Here is an 18751-nt window from a genome sequence, read left to right as displayed (position 1 = left end):
GCTTAAATTGTTGCACTGAATCTCGTCCAAACCATGCACGAGCCTCCTCCAACATTTCTGGTTGAAAAATAGTGTTCCTCATTCTGTAAATCACGCCAGTACCAGGGTTGCCATAGTAAAATCTGTGTATTTGGTCTCAAAAAATCTTTTTATCTGAGTTTTTTCTCAGAAAATATGTATAGAATTAACCCTTTGCGGTCGTTTGTCTGATCTCTGCCACCACAGCAAAGAAGTATACAGTAGTATCCGTTTATTATAACTTCGTTTATATTGATCAGCCGCTCATTATGACATAATTACACAACGAAGTTTGGTTTCTTTTACAGGTTTTTTTACAGAGGCAAGTCGCCTATTATGATCCATTTTTAATAAATTATGTTATATTAAAACGCTTTGCATGACGTCTGCTTATTACGACGCGTTTGCCAATTCCCTCCGATGTCATTATAAACGGATTTCACTGTACTAATATTATAATTTAAGTAACAATCTATCAGTTCACACTTCTTCTAAACGAATTTTAATGTATTGTGAACTTATTCACCAACCAAAACGGTGCTACTATGAATAATAGATAACGGTTCTCACTATAAACAAAAGTTGTCATCCGTGCTAGAGGAAAAGATTAATGGAAAACTCCATGTATTGCGGCAATGTGTAGATGTAAAGAGCATATTTGTTAGACATAAACATAAAAACATTGATTAGTATATACTTAACCTGTAAACTTCTAAGTTTACAAAAAATGAAGGAATCTTGTTCATCTTCCATGATCTCACAAAGTAGCAGTGATATATTGCTTTTTCAAGTAAAAATTATTGCTACCAGTGCGACACACATGTCGAAATTTAAAACGACCGCAAAGGGTTAAATTTATAAGTTCAATTGAAGCATAATCTTAGCTTTAGTACCATTGGTTGGCATAGTTATTATGAATTTAGACTCGCCGATGACGCAGACTTTTGCATCTTTTCGCCTTAGATTTAACATGAGAAAGCAGTGTGGTATCCACCTCAAAATTCGCATCCATTGTGCTTTAGTACAAAACAGACAAAGTGTTATTTATTTATTGTAAAACTCGCCGATGACGCAGACTTTTGCATCTTTTCGCCTTAGATTTAACATGAGAAAGCAGTGTGGTATCCACCTCAAAATTCGCATCCATTGTGCTTTAGTACAAAACAGACAAAGTGTTATTTATTTATTGTAAAACTCGCCGATGACGCAGACTTTTGCATATTTTCGCCTTAGATTTAACATGAGAAAGCAGTGTTACACGCTACATATGAATACCAGAATTACTCTCATTCAGACTGATTCGAATGCTATCTGAATAAAATTGGTGAGTTGGGGAAAAATATTATTGAGATCGAGTCATGGCTAATACAGTAATCGTTCGCTAACTGGTCCTGGTTTAACTGGTCTACTTTTCAACTGGGCGAACGTTAACTGATCCTTGGCCAGTTGAAAAGCAGAATTTCGTAAACAATCGACGCAATATTCAAATGAAAGATTGGCTGTGAGGGGCATTCGAATGTAATTTGAAATCTTATGAATATTGTCATTACTTTCGCATGACAAAAACATTGATCAAATTACAGAAAAATGATTTCCTCAAATTATATTTCATACCTGTTGTCTCACTCAAAGCGAAACTTCCATTTGAATCCTTTTATTTATCCAGTTTCATGATCAACACGAATCAAACAATTCATTGAAGTTTCACTTGATTTTATTTGACGTTTAACATGCCGGACCAGTTAAAACGCGAATGTCGATAACTGGTCTTCCCTTTTCGCCCAGTTAGTGAATGTTTACTGTATTGGCTCGTTATTTAGAGAAATCTGTAATTCTGTATGAAAACCAGAAAAAAAACCTGTAATCTGTATCTGCAGACTCTTAGTTTCAAAGAGTTTGAAAAATCTGTATAAATACAGATTATTCTATAGATGACCAGTCCGTTCCAGTCCGTTAAAACCATCAGGACCATCCAAATTGAACTTATTTCCGTATCTGAAGATAACCTATACTTTGAATAACTTTTCTTTATTATATATAGCAAAATGCATTGTTTTGAATACATTTTTTGTCATAACATACCATGTCCCACTGTCGGTTCATGTGAGCTTTGACAAAACTCAGACATCTTTCGATGTGAGATGGTGTAAGATTAGGGGCTTTAACCTGTACGGACTTTTTACCAAAACTTGACGAATTGTCATCCGAAGGACATTTAAGTTCAAAGATTGCTTTATTTGCATAACCGATTTGGAGGTTCTAACTATTTCCCGCTTATTTCGGTCAGAGAGCTTCGACGTACGTGAAGATCTCTTCTTCTTACCGTAACCTTGAGGATTCGCCAAATAATTGAGCTTGCCTTGATGAGATTGTTCAATCCGACAAGCAATTACTCTGATACCAACATTTTGTTGGTGAAATGCATCGATTTGTCTTTCTTCTTTCTCCGTGAGTACTTTTCCCTTCGGAATTTTTCAGATTTTTTGATCAAAACAACTAAAACAACGGAAAATGTAACTGGTCTTATAGAAACAGTTGAAAAATACGAAAACATTCGTTTACGCTCAGCGCTTGCACGCACCCATGTGAAATTCATGCAGTGTATGGTAGTCACCAATATCTATACACTAGAATACAATGTCCTGGAAAAAAGGTAATGAAGATGGTCGAGTTTCGAGCGACATAGCATGCGCTGCCATAACTATTTCGCAAATAGTGACGTCAGTCGTTGTGTTTATCTTTGATTGTCCACCGCATCTATGTAAAAATGCTAATTTCAAGAAGTAATTTATCAATTAAAAACGTACATTTTTGTAGAGCCCCCCTTTAAATATGAGGCTAATGTGATAGTGTGAAGTGAATATTTGTGAAATGACGTCGAAAAAGACGGATAAAAGTGATATTTCCATGTGCCTTTTTCACTCCCCCACGTTCATAGAAACAAATGAAGTTTCAATATCTTACCGTTATGAAGTTGATGTTTCGAAGGCTCTCAGTGTCGGTGTGTATGTTGTGAGATAATAATCGCCAATTAATCAAAATTTCACCGAAAATGTTACTGCTTTCGAGAACTAAGCATACGACTGCTCTCTGGACCTTTTTACCACATGAATAATCGAAATAAGCCACGATATAATTGTCATCTGTTAAAAAAACAACCAGTTGAATGATTTCATGATAATTTTGGCTCAAATTATCATGCAACCGTGAGTGTTTTCAACATTGTTTTGTTTCTTCCATATATATTCCATATTGAATGCAAATAATTACGACACGATATTTGGCTTGCCAATACAGATATACTTCGCCTACTGCTCCACCTCTATATGTACCTCATTGACTAGAATATAAATTGAAGCATTGTTTGTTTACAATGACACAAAGCAGCAAGATTATCACCTGGTCTTATAGAAGTTGGACAGAGTGTACTCAACTGTCTCGCTTCGTTAAAACAACCCCGAGATAGAGCTGATTTTTGAATACCGAGTTCTCATTGAATCGAACCCTGAACACATGGGCATGCCCAACCCACGTCTTGATACTAAATAGGGTATACACCAGTGATTTTCAACCGGTGGGGAATTTGGTCATCAAAAGGGGGGGGGGGGGGATTGTGCAAGGGAATCTTGCATATTTACTTCGCTTTTAAGATGACAATGATTAGCAAAAATTGCTACAAGACCATCTTTAATATGGTAAAATTTGCGATCCTCGGCAAACATTTCCAAATTTGAAATGTAATGTTCAATTGAACAGTTTCACAATGTTTGAAAGAATTTCTTCAGTGAATGATGATGGAACAGACGACGAAACAGTACAGAAGACCATTATTAGTAAATTGTACAGCATTTGCCCAGCCCAGATTTTTAACAACAAGTTAAACTTGAAACATATTTTTCTTATATAAAAGAACGCCGATTCGGACAAGGTTTGAAATCCCTTCCGACTGGCAGTGACCAAAGTTTCGGACCGAATTCAGAACAAACTCATCGATCTACAAATGGTCGACCTTCATCCTTATATGCGGAATAACGCTTATTCCGCGTTACGAGTGTTGTTGTCTTTTGCGTAGTATTTATGTGGATTTTCTACAATGCTGCTGATGGAAACATCATAACAGAGTGGATATCGAAGACAACATGAGATGTACTTTTCGACAACGCTCTCAAGAATTAGTTTTTGGCGGAAATCGTTCAGGCGCAGTTCAGGTGCCATAGCTTCTCTATATACCTTTTTTGTAATCAGATACAAGTACAAAATCAAATTTGTCGGGAATATAACATGAAAACCGTCTATATTCTATTATTTTACTGAGCATAAAGACTTTCTTACAAAATACTGATAAAGGGGATGCACTGGGATTAACTTTCGTAAAGGGGGGAACGGAGCAAAAAAGGCTGAAAACCACTGGTATACACAATCTACTCACACGATAAGTCTTGAAGCTCAACGATTTTATCATCGCCGATCCGGCTCCACCCACATACATTGGAGATCGAAAACTGTGAGAGATTTATCGATTTGAACCACCCACTCGTAAAAAAGGTAACAATTAAAAACCCTGAACTAGAACACTGTCCACTCAGAATCCGAACGCATTGCATGTTTTACACCGGCACGCTCAGTGATCGCCACTCGAATTTTTCGACAGCGGTTCATTTATAAAGTAGCCCTCTTACGGGTGGTGAAAGTTTCAATCCGTTTTCGTGCTGCGAGTCAGAAGTTCTTCCAACTGGAAGACGAGTGATGAACATGGTCTCTAGACTCTGGACTGTCAGATAATTAAATCGCAATGAAATATGGTGCCGCTCGTAGTACCAGTCGGTGAATCCGTCTTGTTGTGCGAGCAAAAAACCGAACAGGACGTTAGAGCAACATCCAGTGACCAATACTTGCGTTCGGAATTTTTATGATTATGTTCTGATGATGCACCAAGGATGCCTGCTCGTTGACGATGAAACTTTTATGAGAATAGCAGCTTCCTGGTAAAAAAAATACCTAACCTCGGTAGGGGAAGTCCGGGCAAAACGCCCCTGTTTAGCAAAATAGGATGAAACATGTATTTTTACTACATATTTCAACGTTTCTTCTTCACATCCACAACGTAGCCACGTTTGTTTTCTTTGTAATGAAATGAGCAATAACGATTACGAATAGACAAACCAACAGAAACAAAGAGAATTCTGAACGCATTCATTTTACACCATTCTCAAATAAGCAAGGTAAGACGCCCATATGCGTGTCCAAAACGGACCACAACAACAATGATTCAATATTTTTATAATTTTATTTTGGATAACTCTTGATTCGCTGCTTGTATCTTCCGCTTCCGTTATGTTTCTACCAGTTAGAATCATCAAATGATCTCGAGGCATTTTCGTTACCAAAAGGCCGAAAACGCCAAAGGATTCTGAATCCTATATTTTTGTTTACAATATGTGCCGCTGTCCATAAATAAATTGCTACGTACCGCTGTTCACAAATGTGCTGCCAGACTTTTGGCCTTTGTATTTATGAGTTTTTATTTTGATTCTATGGTTTGCATTATTCTTAATAATGGATGGATTTTAGTAGTCAGAATCATTGAAATAATTTTGTTCGTTCTGGTTCTTATGAAATAATACAAGAAAAGATATGTAGAAATGGTTCCATGCTTTTCAGAAACCATCTGGGTATAAAACAATAACAGGAAATATCTGAGTGAATTGGTAGCACTGGAACTGACTAACTCTTTATTAATCTCCATATTGGAGCGATGTGCCCCATTATGAGATGGATTATAAAATTGCATTTTGATAAAAAAAAAAATGAATTTTCAACATGTTTTTATTCAAACTCAATTGATAGCTCTGGTAACATTTGAGAATGTATTGGAGTTTGTAAAATTTAAATAAGTTTTTAATGCTCCAAAAGTCTTATGACAGAAGCGGTCAAAGTTGCATGAAATCATGCAGTTTTTATTATATTATTATTTTGTGAAGACAGACGTGGTTTTTGGTGCTACAATAAATTTAATTGTATTTGGTCCGTGTTAAGTCAGACCGGACCATGTGACATTTTTATGATTTCGAGAAAAACGAACATAAAGTTTAATACTCTGCAATTTTTAAAGCATTCAATTTCTTCGTTCAGTATTGTTTCTCAGAAATGTTAGCTACTCTCTGGCAATACTTTGACGTATGATAGTTGTAAAAAAATATCAAGTATCATGCCATAAAAGGCAGTTATTTGGTTGCCTATACGTACATGGTCCACTCTGACTGAACCAAATGAAGCATTTTGAGGAGTTGGCTCACTATGACTGAACAATTTCGAAATATTTCTTAATCAGTCAACAGTTGTGAGTCAAAGTGTGCCATTCTGTTATAAAAACAGGAAGTGGGTTATATCTATGGTATAACCGCAAGGGTGACGTAGGACTATCGTTGATTTAGAGATAATTTGTTTGAAGTTGAATCTAAATCTATTCTGAATGAATGAATAAATGAATATTTGGGGAACTTCGAAAACGAGAGCGTTACGTTGAAAGCTCAAGGTTTTATGCATCCAATATTGGATACAAAAAATCTTGTTCTGAAGAATAATCTTCAGAAGCTTTCCTGCTAACTGCACTTGGTTGACAAATCACGAAACCAAATGTATGTGGTCGCATTATTATATGGATAGAAAACATTAAAATAAACTCGCATGAATGTATTTTTCAATTCCCAGGGGAACTGGCAGATTATTTTTCAGCAACTATTAGATTTTTCCAGATTTTCCTCGATACTCGAAGCCCTCCAGTGGTTAATGCTAACTCGATAACCACCTGTTAATAGCACTTGATTGAAAAATATTTGGTCACAGTGTTTCATGGATAGAAGACATTAAAATAAACTCTTTCGCATGAATGTATTTTTCAATTACCAGGGGAACCGGCAGATTATTTTTCAGCAAAGATTAGATCTTTCTGGAATTTTCTCGATGCTGAATGGCATCCAAACGAAAATGCTCCTTTCAGTTTGGCCTGCAAAAAACTTTTCTGAACTCTAATCCATCAAATTTGAAGCCCTGAAAAGGGCCGTTGATTATATGCTAAGCTAATATAGCGCGGTCCTCGGATTCGACGGGCCAGCTGAATGTCCATGATGTGATGCGTTTTGCGCGGATAGCACACAAATTGGTATCTTCGAATAGGCCTCCTGCAGCGTCATAACCGCGGAACTTTGGAAGCGCAAGTCGGTTTTGAAGTCCTAAGCAATTCCACGAACCAAATGCTGCAAAGGTAGCTTACGGATCAGTAATTCGGTCGACTTCTGATAGCGACGAATTTCACGCAAAGTTCCCGGTCGATAGCGATGTGGCATATTCACGCTTCCTGCGGCTGGTGCGCATATCCGAGCTGCCTTCGTGGTGCCTCACCACCGAAATACTAACGAGATGTCTGCTTGGTCCCAAACAAACGAGTCCTCACGGTGCGAGAGTAGAGTAAGAAATGAATGAAAGCAAAGGAAGCGTCATTTTATAAACCATAAATGCATAGAATGTAAACCCCACCCTTATTATATTCGTTGCTTACTCTGAGAGAGAAAAGAATAACATCGAAGTAAGTATACAGTAAGCTTGTATAATAAAGAGGGTGGGGTTTACATTCTGTACTTTTATGGTTTATAAAATGACGCTTCCTTTGCTTTCATTCACGGTGGTAAGGCACCACGGTGGATATGGATAATATAAAATATATGACATTATGTAGTGAATATATCCCCATACCGAAGAAATCACTTTGATGAAACTGCATTATGAAATTATTTGTGTACAAATGCCGCAATCGATAGTCGACTCAAATTTGCGCTGGGTAATTTCCTCGGAGGACTCGATTCCTCCTTTGAGCATTGATAATCTCTTTCTGGCAAGACGAAGTTTTCGAAAGATAAAATGAAGATGTTTTCTGCCAATTTCCTTCAACCTCCAAACATTTCTTTCTTTCGTTTGTCGTTTTTGCGTTCGCTAATCCTTTCTCACAATACCCATTTCTCGTTTGAGAAATTGTTGAGTAAACATCGTTTGCCAGTGCGCGTAAAGCGGGAATTCCTTAAGATTCATTGCACCTCTAATAAATTCCCGAAAGACGTGGTCTTACGTTGATCGCACTTGATTGAAAAATCCAAAACGAAATGTATTTGGTCGCAGCATTATATGAGTAAGAAGCAAATAATCGCTCGGAAATTACATGATTTTCGCGATGTGAAACATTTTCCGTTTTTCATGTTATGCATCCAATATTGGATACGAAAATTTTCTACTGATGGGGAAAAATTATATTCAGAAGCTTTCCTGTTAATTGCGATTGATTGAAAAATCACAAAACCAAATGTATTTGGTTGCAGTGTTATATGGATAGAAAACATTAAAATAAACTCTTTCGCATGAATGTATTTTTCAATTCCCAGGGGAACTAGCAGATTATTTTTCATCAACAAGAGTTTCGCGCGTGTAGGTGTGTGTGTGGCGGCTGCTCCGATGTTTCAAACGGAACCGTGGCATCACTCTCCTCCTGATGGATTCCCTTCTGGCCTAAGGTACACAAACAGGCTCTTGGTGACACCGTTCATCAGCGCTTTCAAGATAAACGAAGTTAGCTTCATCACAACAGCGACAACATGCTCCAATCGCTGTTCAATTATAACTGAGTGGGTTTCCGAGCGGCGCTTATATACCGATTGGTGATTTTAATAGCCTGTTTTGACAGCAATTTTAAGGCTATTGAAACAAGTTTCTGGATGAAAAAGTAACAAGTATATAACGCGTAGACATTTTATCTTTCGAATGAAGTGTTTATCATACCATTTCGTTCAGTTGTTTAGGAGCTATTAACGCTCAAAATCTCGGTCTCCGGCGTAACGCTTGCGATTTCGAAACTTTGATTTTACACCCCGGTATAGAAATGAAAGACGTAGTCCTACGTCAAAATTATTGGAAGAAGGATTGTGAGGAACTGCATAAACATTTGTTTGCGTTCAACATAATAGTCTCTGCCATCTACTGCTGGCATGAATATGTTCGCACGGCAAACATGTTAAGCATAAACTTCCCAATTTCAATCATCTTACACAGTATTCGTCAATAGAATCGTCAAATTTGAATTCATTGTCATCGGTACAGCCTAAATCGCACTCTTAAAAATAGTATATTTTGCGATCATTCACACTGAAGACCAGCATTTTTCACTAATCCGTTCAGTCAGAATGGACAAAGTTTATTTTCTATTATACTCAGAATGTGCACATTTTACACCAACGGGTTCAAGCACACTTCAACAAGGTACCTATTAGATTCAAGGTTTTGTAGGTTTGAATTCGACGCTTGGATATTGTTTAAATTCAATATACAAATGATTGTCACATGGTCCACTCTGTCTGAACATGATATAGAACCATTTCGCCATGGTAAATAGTACATGGTCTGCTCTGACTGCGTACTATAAGGGGTTTTCATTGATCAATCATAACAATTTCGATCCTTTATTCCTGCTGTATGCGTGATTTTCCAAATCTGATAAATGTGGTATGTAGCTTACATAATGCTTAACCAAATGTAATCAATAACTCGAAATTTTCAATTTTGCGACTTGGTCCCCTCTGACTTTACATCGACCATTTATAATGAAAAAAGGAAGTTGTAAGCACAGAAAAATCCTGCGATTACTGCGTTTTCCATGATCGGTGCGTCTTACCCAAAGTTCCCCTACGATATGTGTCTGGCAGATTAAAGTTCGTGTTCGTCGCTGAATTTTCTCGAAAATTCATGAAAACCATTTTTTGACGTAGGATTACGTCTTTCGGGAACATATTGGGGTACAAATTGAAAATCGAAAATCGATTACATCGTGAAAATTGTCCAATTTCAAACTTATTGCTCAGTCAAACCAAAGTTTGTTTCCGCTCGAGACGGGTCGTTCGATTTAAGCTGTCCGTTTTGTTGTGTTCATTTTCACCCAAGGAAAGTTCATGCGGCGAGAAAAAAAATGGAAAAGTGAAGAAGTATTCGAAAAAGTGATTTCCCATATGTTCTACATATAGTATTAGGTGTTGTTAGTCCAATTAAAATTCGCATTGGGTTGAATAAACACTCAGAAAGTAAAAATTATAAAACAAAATTAATATTTCCATTTCAGATATGTTTTCTTTATATTAAAGTAACATGTTTTCACTGATGAGAAAAATTGATAATTGTGTTCGGTATTGGTAATTATATTATATTACATTGGTGAGTCTTTTTTTCTTTATTTCATCCATACATAACACAGGAGGCATCTCGTACATGGTCACAGAGGGCGGTTTTCATCATATCTCATTCCACTTCGGCTTCTTCTATCTGATACGCACCACCCAACGACTGTTTACCATCCTTCTGTCATCATCACTAAACACTGGTGGAGTGAACAAACAATACCCAACAACCAAACAAAATTGCCCTTTTCAGGGTCACCAAATCATTAACAATGAGTATAACGGTGTAATTCTTCTAACATATCCAAAATCATCAGATAGCCCAACGGAATCCTACGTCAACTTTGCGATCGTGTCTCGGACACAACCCTCCTGTGACTTTTTTTGTTAGAAACTAGACGATTGGCTCGAATATGTACAAAGAAGAGTGCTTCAGAAAACGAGTTTTTCACAAAAGCACACAAATGACCTATGAAGCTTCGGGCTGATTTGGTGGATTTCATTGAGAAGAACCCAAATCCACCCAACTGTCCCGATTCCGTCCGATAGGAAAAAAAATACTGAATGAATGGACATATTTCTATGAAAGTGCAATAAAATATCTTTGTCCTTATTGGTTATCCAGAAATATTTTTCGTACACATTCTTAGTGGACAATGCTTTACATACTACAAAAAAAAGGCCATCTATCACTAAAAATGTTTTTCGAACTTCCGCAGACCTTATTTTAACCTTTGAGGTATGAATTTCATGGAATGCTAGATAATCTCCGATCAACCGATCAATTCCTCTATTGTTATCCTCAAAGCGCAATCATTTCAATGGAACAGAAACCCACTGCCTCGGTCCTTCTCTTTTTTCTCTTCTCCATATGAACTTGTCAATTTTCCACTTACTGAACAGAACATGAAGTACACATCAAATGCAAAAAATGAAAAAAAAAAAACACAGGAAAAGGGGGTCATACTCACGTCCTGTTTCTGTCTTCAACCGTCTCGGTCTGCGGTGGTACCGTTTTCACCGCTTTCGCCTCATCTTTTTTCTCTTCGCATTTGCTGGCCACCGTTCCTAAGCGGGACTGTTGGACCGCCCCTCGATGTGACTGCTGAGATTGTTGGGCCACTTTTTTCGCCGAATGCGACGAATGTACGGATTCCCGCACCGCCGAGACAATATTGAGCTTGGCTCTGACTGCACCTGCTGCTGGTACGGGCTGCAGCTCACCTTTCTTCTCGTGTTCCGTCTTTGTCGACGCAGGAGGAACCGGTGGGGTGACAGAGGTGCCACTTTTACCGGCTCCCTTTTTCGAGGTGCTTTTAGCGGTGGTTTTGCTGTCCTTCTTGGAGATGGTGCCACTGCTGCCACCGGATACCGTCTTCGACGGAGCCAGCTCGAACAGGGTAAACGGCTCCTGAGGTTGCAAGCAGACCTTACGATCTTCGATCACCACATTGAGCTTCCCAATTACGTGACATCCGCTGCAAGTGGAAGTCGGATCGGTGTCAGACCTCTGGTCGGCGTACACAAAGTGGAAGCCGGCATCTTCGTCGGCTTTTCTCAGCGAGCACGTGTCGTAATCGTCTTCGTCTTCTTCCTCCTCGGAGGAGGAGGAGGAGGAGTCATCATCGCCATCATTATTGCCATTAACGTTGTTGTTGATCCGTTGATTTTCTTTGTCGCAGTCCGGTGAGACCTCATTTGCTGTCTTCAACCCAATGTCCTTCGATTTCTCATCGTCCAACGACGATTCCAGGGGCAGATCGGGTGTGCAGCACAGCCGGGAGAGATTCTCACTCTCGTACGTTCCCTCAATCAGTTGGTCCTTTCGCGGCGTAATGATTTTGGGTAAATCTTCATCGGTAATCACTAACGAAGCGCGGGGTGTCCGCTGCACGGGTACCTTCCGCTTGGGGGAGTTTCTCATTCTCACCGGCTGGGGAATCAGCCGTTCCACCATCACCACCTTTCGGGGGGTTGGATTCTTGCGCTTCGAAGAAGTCGTTGATGTCACCACCATAGCTTTGGCTATGGCGGCCTTTCCGGGGGGATTTTTGGGCCTTGGCACGAGCGGAGCTCTGGCGATCGGTGGTTTTACGATTTGTTTCTCCCGCTGGGCGGCGGCCAGAATGGCAGTGCGCGTTTTGGCCGCGGTGAGGAGCTTCCGATCGGTCGGCTTTTTCGGCGTGGGTGCTTTCGAGCACTTCATTCGGGCTATGGTGCGGTTCCGTTTGGCTTCCAGTTCGAATATCTGTCGGCGGCGGGCTTCGGCGAGGCTGTTTTGGAATTTACTAGGCGTTTGGCGGAGTTGAGATTTGGGGGCTGGGGCCGGCGCTTTCTCCGGAGAACTTTCGCTACTGCTTGAATCCGACGAAGAATCGGAACTGCTGGAGGAGGATTCACCACTCGAGTTGCTTGCGGCGGCTGATTTCGCCGGAGAAGGTGGCTGATCCTCAGGCTCGTCATCCTTCGGTGGTGCCACGGCTGACGGTTCCACTGTTGGGGCCACTGACTTTGCTGCCATGCGTTTCTTCCGCTCGGCTAGCTGCATAGCTTCCAAGTTTTGATCCAAATCCTCGGACTCGTCCGGTCTGTAGTATGATCCTCCGGATGAGTAATCGGTCCGACGGGAGGCACCACCTGCGTGGCTCTGGGGACTGACCGAGCTGATGGATATGGGTGTGCTGATCAAACCCGGAGTGATAGGGAAGCTTGGCGTTTGGATATCACAGCCTTTGGTGAGGGAAGAGGCCCCATCACAGCCACTGCTGGTGTCGCGATTTGTTTTCGTCATCGGTGTGATCGGCATAGGAGAAGGCACTAGGAAACGTGGCGTGACAGGACAGCTTGGCAGATCTATTTTGAAGGGAGTTTGCAGCAGTTGGGAAGCGTTGAATGAGAATTCGCTCAACTTCGAAGAGTTCGCTGGTTCTTCGGTTTCCTTATCCTCTTGCTGCTGCTGTTCTTGAGACTGGGGCTGGAGCTGCTCTTTTTGGGAAACGTTGTGCGAGGGTTCACCCGACTTTGAGGGGTTCGCCGGCTCCTGGTTTTCTTCAGGGTCTTGTTTCTCCTCTTGCTGAGGCGGTTGCTCTATTTCGGGAGTTCTATCCAACGGCACGTCTGGACTTTCACCATCACCATCAGCTGGTGGAACTAGCGATTCCGATGATGTGACGACCACGACTTCGTTAGGAGTCTCTTCCAATATCACGTCCTCCATCTCCGCAGTCTCCGCAGGTTCATCAGTTTGGGGTTTGGGCTCCTCTTTCACGCTCTTCCGGGGGCTGCTGACTCGTTTCTTTTTGGCGGACTGTCCACTCCGGGACATCCTCCGCTTCGGGCTCAACTTCCCAGGGGTCCGCTTCTTGGGTGTGGTAATCTTCACGTAGATTTTATCCTGGCGCAACTCCTCGATGACCTTCGAGGCCTTCGTTTTTGCCGGCGTCTTAGCGCTAGCTTTCGTGTCATCTTTCTTTGCCGACGCAAGAGCATCCTCCAGCATCTGGGCGTGTTCCTCGGTCAACGAGCTGTGCTCCACAGGGGTCGTTTCAAGGGAATCATTTTGCTCGACGACGGGCACCGACTTTCTTCGTGTGGGTTTCTTCTTTTTCTTTTTGGGCTGTGGCCGAGGAATCTGCAACTGTCTCTGTTCCTCCACCTGCCGCAAGTGTTGATCAAAGTTGGCCTTGGACACGGAACGGATCCGACGCCACTCTTCCAGGTCTATGTTGGAGGTTGACGCAAGTTTTTTGCGCGAAACTTCCGACGCCGGAATTTCGACCATTGGTTTTGGAGCGGGATTAGCCAGTGGTTGTGGAGATGGTGCGACTGCTGCCGTTGCTGCTGTAGCGGGATTTACCGTTGCCTCCACTATTTCGGGCTTACGCTCGGGACACTCGTCAGGCTCGTCACCGCCTTCGCTCGCAGATCGGGAAAGAACACGCACGCAAGTTCGTGGATCTTTGGCAACTCTGGGAGTTCCTGAAGTGGAGGGTCCGGGCGCGTTCGAGCTCTGCGCCAGAGTAGGGTATTCGTTTTCCGTTATCGGAACCTGCGAGGCGACGAAAGATTCGGTTGTGTTAGGCTTATAATGAAAATTCACAAGATTGGAAAAGTGAAAGAGTGGAAAAAAATCAGAAATTGACAGATTAACACATTGACTGCCATTGTTGAATCTCCATAGCCCATTTTTCTCCCACCACACCTTCTGAACTTAGTGGTAGCCGAGTTCACCGGTGAACTCAAGGCAGTCAATGTGTCAATGTGTAAAATTTAAGCATCTTGAAGTTTTAATATCTTGATATAGCTTCCATAGCTAGAAATTTAAAAAACGAAAAATTGACAACAGAAGAAATTGAGAAAGTAAAAAAACATAAATTCGAAATTTGAAAAATAGAGAAATAAAAGCATAAAATGTACGAAAACGAAAAAAAAATGGAGAAAGCTTATTAAAAAATGAAAAAAATAGAGAAGTAAAAATAGGGAATGATATAAAAAACTCTAAGAATCGACAGGTAAAAATATAAAAAGAATAAAAACAAAAAACTAGAGAAAAAAAAATGAAGGGAAAAATTTTAAAAGCGAGAAATCTAAAAACGAATTTAAAAAATATAAAAATTAAGAAAGCGACAAATTTGAAAGGTTGTGAAATTTAGAAAAGATCGTAACATTGGAAAACAAAAAATTACAAAATTTAAATGGCAAAGAATTTGCAAATGGAAAGAAACACTAAAAACTAAAAAACGAACAATGAAAAGTGTAAAATTAAAAACAAAAGATAACAAAAATGAAAAAAGTGAAAGAAATTCAAAAAAGATAAAATTTAAAAGCAAAAATTCCTAAAGCTAAAAATTAAACAAGCGAAAACTACGCAAAGCAACACATTGAAGTGCAAAAAATTGTAAACCGATGAAATCAGAAAAGTGAAAAAAAATCAAAAAGTCAAAAAAGCGAAAAATGTCAAAAATAGAAGGGAAAGAAAATTGCCGAACAAAAAGTTAAAAAGGGAAAGAATTCACTAAAAAGACTACAAATTAAAAAACTTGAAAAGCAAACAAGGAAATAGAAATTATTAAAAAAATCTTTATTTATACTTATTTATCAAGCGAAAATTTGGTACATTGAATAGTGAACTTGAAATGCAAAAAAAATTAAAAAAAGATAGATAAATGGGAGCCGAAGAATAAAAAAAGGGAGAATTTGGAATAGCAAAAACAAGTATAGGGCGAAGAATTTGAAAAACGAAAAAAAGCATAGATTTAATCAAAATTTGAAAACCAAACAATTTTGAAAGTGAAAATTTTGAAAAGTTCAATATAAAAAAGGTAAAAATTAAAAAGTGAAAAAAAATCAAAAATCAAAAAATCTAGGAAGCGAAACATTTTTAAAACTTGAAATTCCGGAAGTGAAAATTTTTGGAAAGTTAGAAGGCAAGACATTTAGAGGGCTGAATATTGAAATGCGGAAAATTGGTGGATTTAAGTTACTTTTCCATTTTTTTTGGCCATTTAATTTTTTTTTGCTGATTCAATTTTTCTTTTTTTCATTTCTAGATTTGTTTTAATACTTTTTAAATTTACGCTTTTTTATTTTTAAATTCCTCTTTTTTCTAATATCCGCTAGCTATTCGCTTGCTTTCCAAATTTCAAGCTTTCAAAATTTTTCGCTTCCTAGATTTTTGGATCTATTTTTTCACTCAATTTTTCTTATTTTTCTCTTTTTTATTTTAAATTTTTCAAAATTTTCACATTTTTAATTGTTTGCTTTTTATATTTTTCACTTTTCATATCTTCATCTATATATTTTTTTCTTTCTAAATTTCTCTTTTCTTTCATTCTTCACCTTTTTTTATTTTTATCGTCTTCTTTTATTCTTTTTTACCAGTAGATTTTCGCCATTTTTATTTGTTCCTTTTTTTAATTTTGGATTTTTTCGGAAACACATAAAAATGGCAGTGTCTGCTGGAAAAAAATTTAAAAAAAACGGTAAAATTAGAAAAGCCAAAAATTTAAAACCCAAAAACAAGCAAAAAAAATAAAAAGCGAAAATTTTAAAAATTGGAAAAGGAAAAAAAAATGCAGAACGAAAAAATTAAAAGTAAAACAATTCACTAAAAAACAGCAAATTCGAAACGTGACAAAAAACATAGGGCGAAGTAAAAAGGAAAGTTCAAGTGAAAAAATTTAAATAAACTAGAAAAATTATCGAAAAAGTTAAAAAATGGAAAGAATTTATGACGCAAGACATTTAAAGAATTAAAAATTTAACAAGCGAAAGTTCAAAAATGAAAAAAGGGGCAAACAAAAATTGAAAAAAAAACCCCAAACAAAACAAAATTGTGTGAAGTTCTCTTCAGCGCTTTCTCATTCATGTCTGTAGATTATACACGATGGAATGCAAAAAGCACACAACCCCCCCCCCCCCCCAAAAAAATTGAAAAGTAAAAAATTTAATGCTTAATCTTTTGCAAAAAAAAAAACAAAACATGCCAGAAAATAAAAGACAAAGAATTGATAAACGAAAAAAATAATTAAACGTAAAAAATTGAAAAAGTGAAGATAATTTATAAAGCGAAAAATTGAAAAAGTGAAAGAAGGAAAAGGTAAAAACTTTGAAAAGCTGAAAATTTAAAAAGCGAAAAAAATGTCAAAACCGAAGATTGAAAATTAAAATTTTGTAAAAACGTTAAATTTCAAAAGCGAAAAAAATGAAAAAAAAAAGAAATATTTAACAAGCAAAATATTTTGAAAGCAAAAGATTTAGAAAGGGAAGAACATAAAAATAAAAAATATTAAAAAGTAAAAACCGAAGATATAATGTGAAAGGAAAAGCTGTACAAATTTTTACTTATAATTTTTTGCTTCACGAGATTTTTCTCGCCTCTGAAGTGATTATGTGTACTTTTTTCTTATTTTTAAAGTATTCTCTGTCCGCATTTTTCCGCCTTTGATAACAAGAAAATTTATAAAGTAATAAACTAAAAAAGCGTAAATATGGAGGAAATTTATAAAGCAAAAAATTTCCACAAAGTTTAAAAAGCAAAAAAAGGGGAAGAACAGAAACTGAAAAATGAAAAATTTAACGCTTACGCTTTTGCAAAACAAAATGCAAGAACATAGAAGACAGGCAATTTAAAAATAAAAAAATTGAAAAAGCGAAAATGAGAATGCAGTTCATAAAGCGAAAAATTTCAATCGTGGAAATTTCAAAAAAGGCAAAAAATGTATAGACAACGAAAAATAGATCCAAAATCTAGGTTTAAAAAGCAAAGCGAAGTAAAAATATTAATGAGTAATAAAATTAAAAAGTGAAAATTTTCAAAAACAAAAAAATTAAAATGCAAAAAAAGGATTAAAAAATTAAAAAAAACCAACAAAATTGAAAAAATTAAAATTAAAAAAAAACAATACAGTAAAACCTGTTTTTGTGCGGTGTATGAAAAGAAGCATATTTGACGAAGTTATCGTCCGTTTAGTTTTTTTCGATGGTTTTTATGCATTTCAGTGCGAAAAAAGAATATTTGCGTCTCAATTATCCACTTCTGAAATCATTCCCCTCCTCTCATCAAATGCTCTAAGTTTTTTCTAAATTTTTGCATGACATGATTTCTAACAGCAACACGTTTCGACATGCAATTAAAAGCACAAAACAGCCACGCGCAACCGAAAAGACAAAGTGTCCCATCGCAAAGCAGGGAAACAAAAGGTAATTGAACGGTGAATGGCGTGGATTTGAGTTATTTTCTTGGAGGAAACTTTTTTTATGCGGTCCCTATCTACCGCACAAAAAAAGTTTATTTCAAAATGTGTACCGAACACGATGTTTTAAAGCTGCTGGTGAAGTTTTGCACGATTTTTTGTGCGGTCCCTATCCCCCGCACAAAAACAGGTTTGCCTGTACTTAAAAAGCAAAAAAATAAGAGGCGAATATTTCAAAATGCAAAAAAAAAGTAGAATCTAAGAAATTCAATAAAAAACACGACTTAGAAAAGCAAAAGTTTCGATAAACAAAAAAAGTTATAAGAAATAAAAAATTAAATTTGAAAAGCGAAGAGCTTTTTAAATTTTCGCTTGAATTTTTTGCCTATCGAGAACTTTTTATGCTTTTGAAGTGATTGTGTGTTTTTTGCTTTTTAAGTTTTTTGTATCTACAATTTTCCGGATAGGTGATATTTATAAACTAAAAATTTGAATAGTTCAAAATGTAGCAATCGAAAGTTTAAACAGCGGGAATAAACAAAAATTTAAAAATTTAACGCTTACGCTTTCGCAGAAAAAATATACAAGAAAATAAAAGGACAGGAATTTAAAAACAAAAAAAAAATAAAAATGCGAAAAAGAGAATGAAATTTATAGAACAACAAATCGAAACGTTGTAAATTGTAAAAAAAAAATGTGAAAAACAAGTTTAAAAAGCAAAACAAATGCGAAAAAGTGAAAAAAAGTGAAAAGGTGAAAAAAAATGAGAAGGTGAAAGTTTTGAAAAACCAAAAATAAATTAAAAAGCGAAAAAAAACAAAAGCAAAA

General features: G+C 37.5%; 1 protein-coding gene across 2 annotated transcripts in view; it reads right to left on the bottom strand.

Annotated features, from left to right (window-relative positions):
- LOC129761797 (microtubule-associated protein futsch-like) overlaps positions 1–18751 on the bottom strand; it is a 38854-nt gene that overhangs the window by 14589 nt on the left and 5514 nt on the right. For both annotated transcript variants that reach the window (XM_055759569.1, XM_055759568.1), the window contains exon 4: positions 11201–14277. In XM_055759569.1, the coding sequence (XP_055615544.1) occupies positions 11201–14277 (3077 nt within the window). The remainder of the gene's footprint in view (positions 1–11200; positions 14278–18751) is intronic.

This window comes from Toxorhynchites rutilus, chromosome 1 (assembly GCF_029784135.1).
Source record: "Toxorhynchites rutilus septentrionalis strain SRP chromosome 1, ASM2978413v1, whole genome shotgun sequence".
Taxonomy (NCBI): Eukaryota; Metazoa; Arthropoda; class Insecta; order Diptera; family Culicidae; genus Toxorhynchites; species Toxorhynchites rutilus.
The sequence above is the reverse complement of the archived record's forward strand: the minus strand, read 5'-3'. Positions and strand labels throughout refer to the sequence as shown.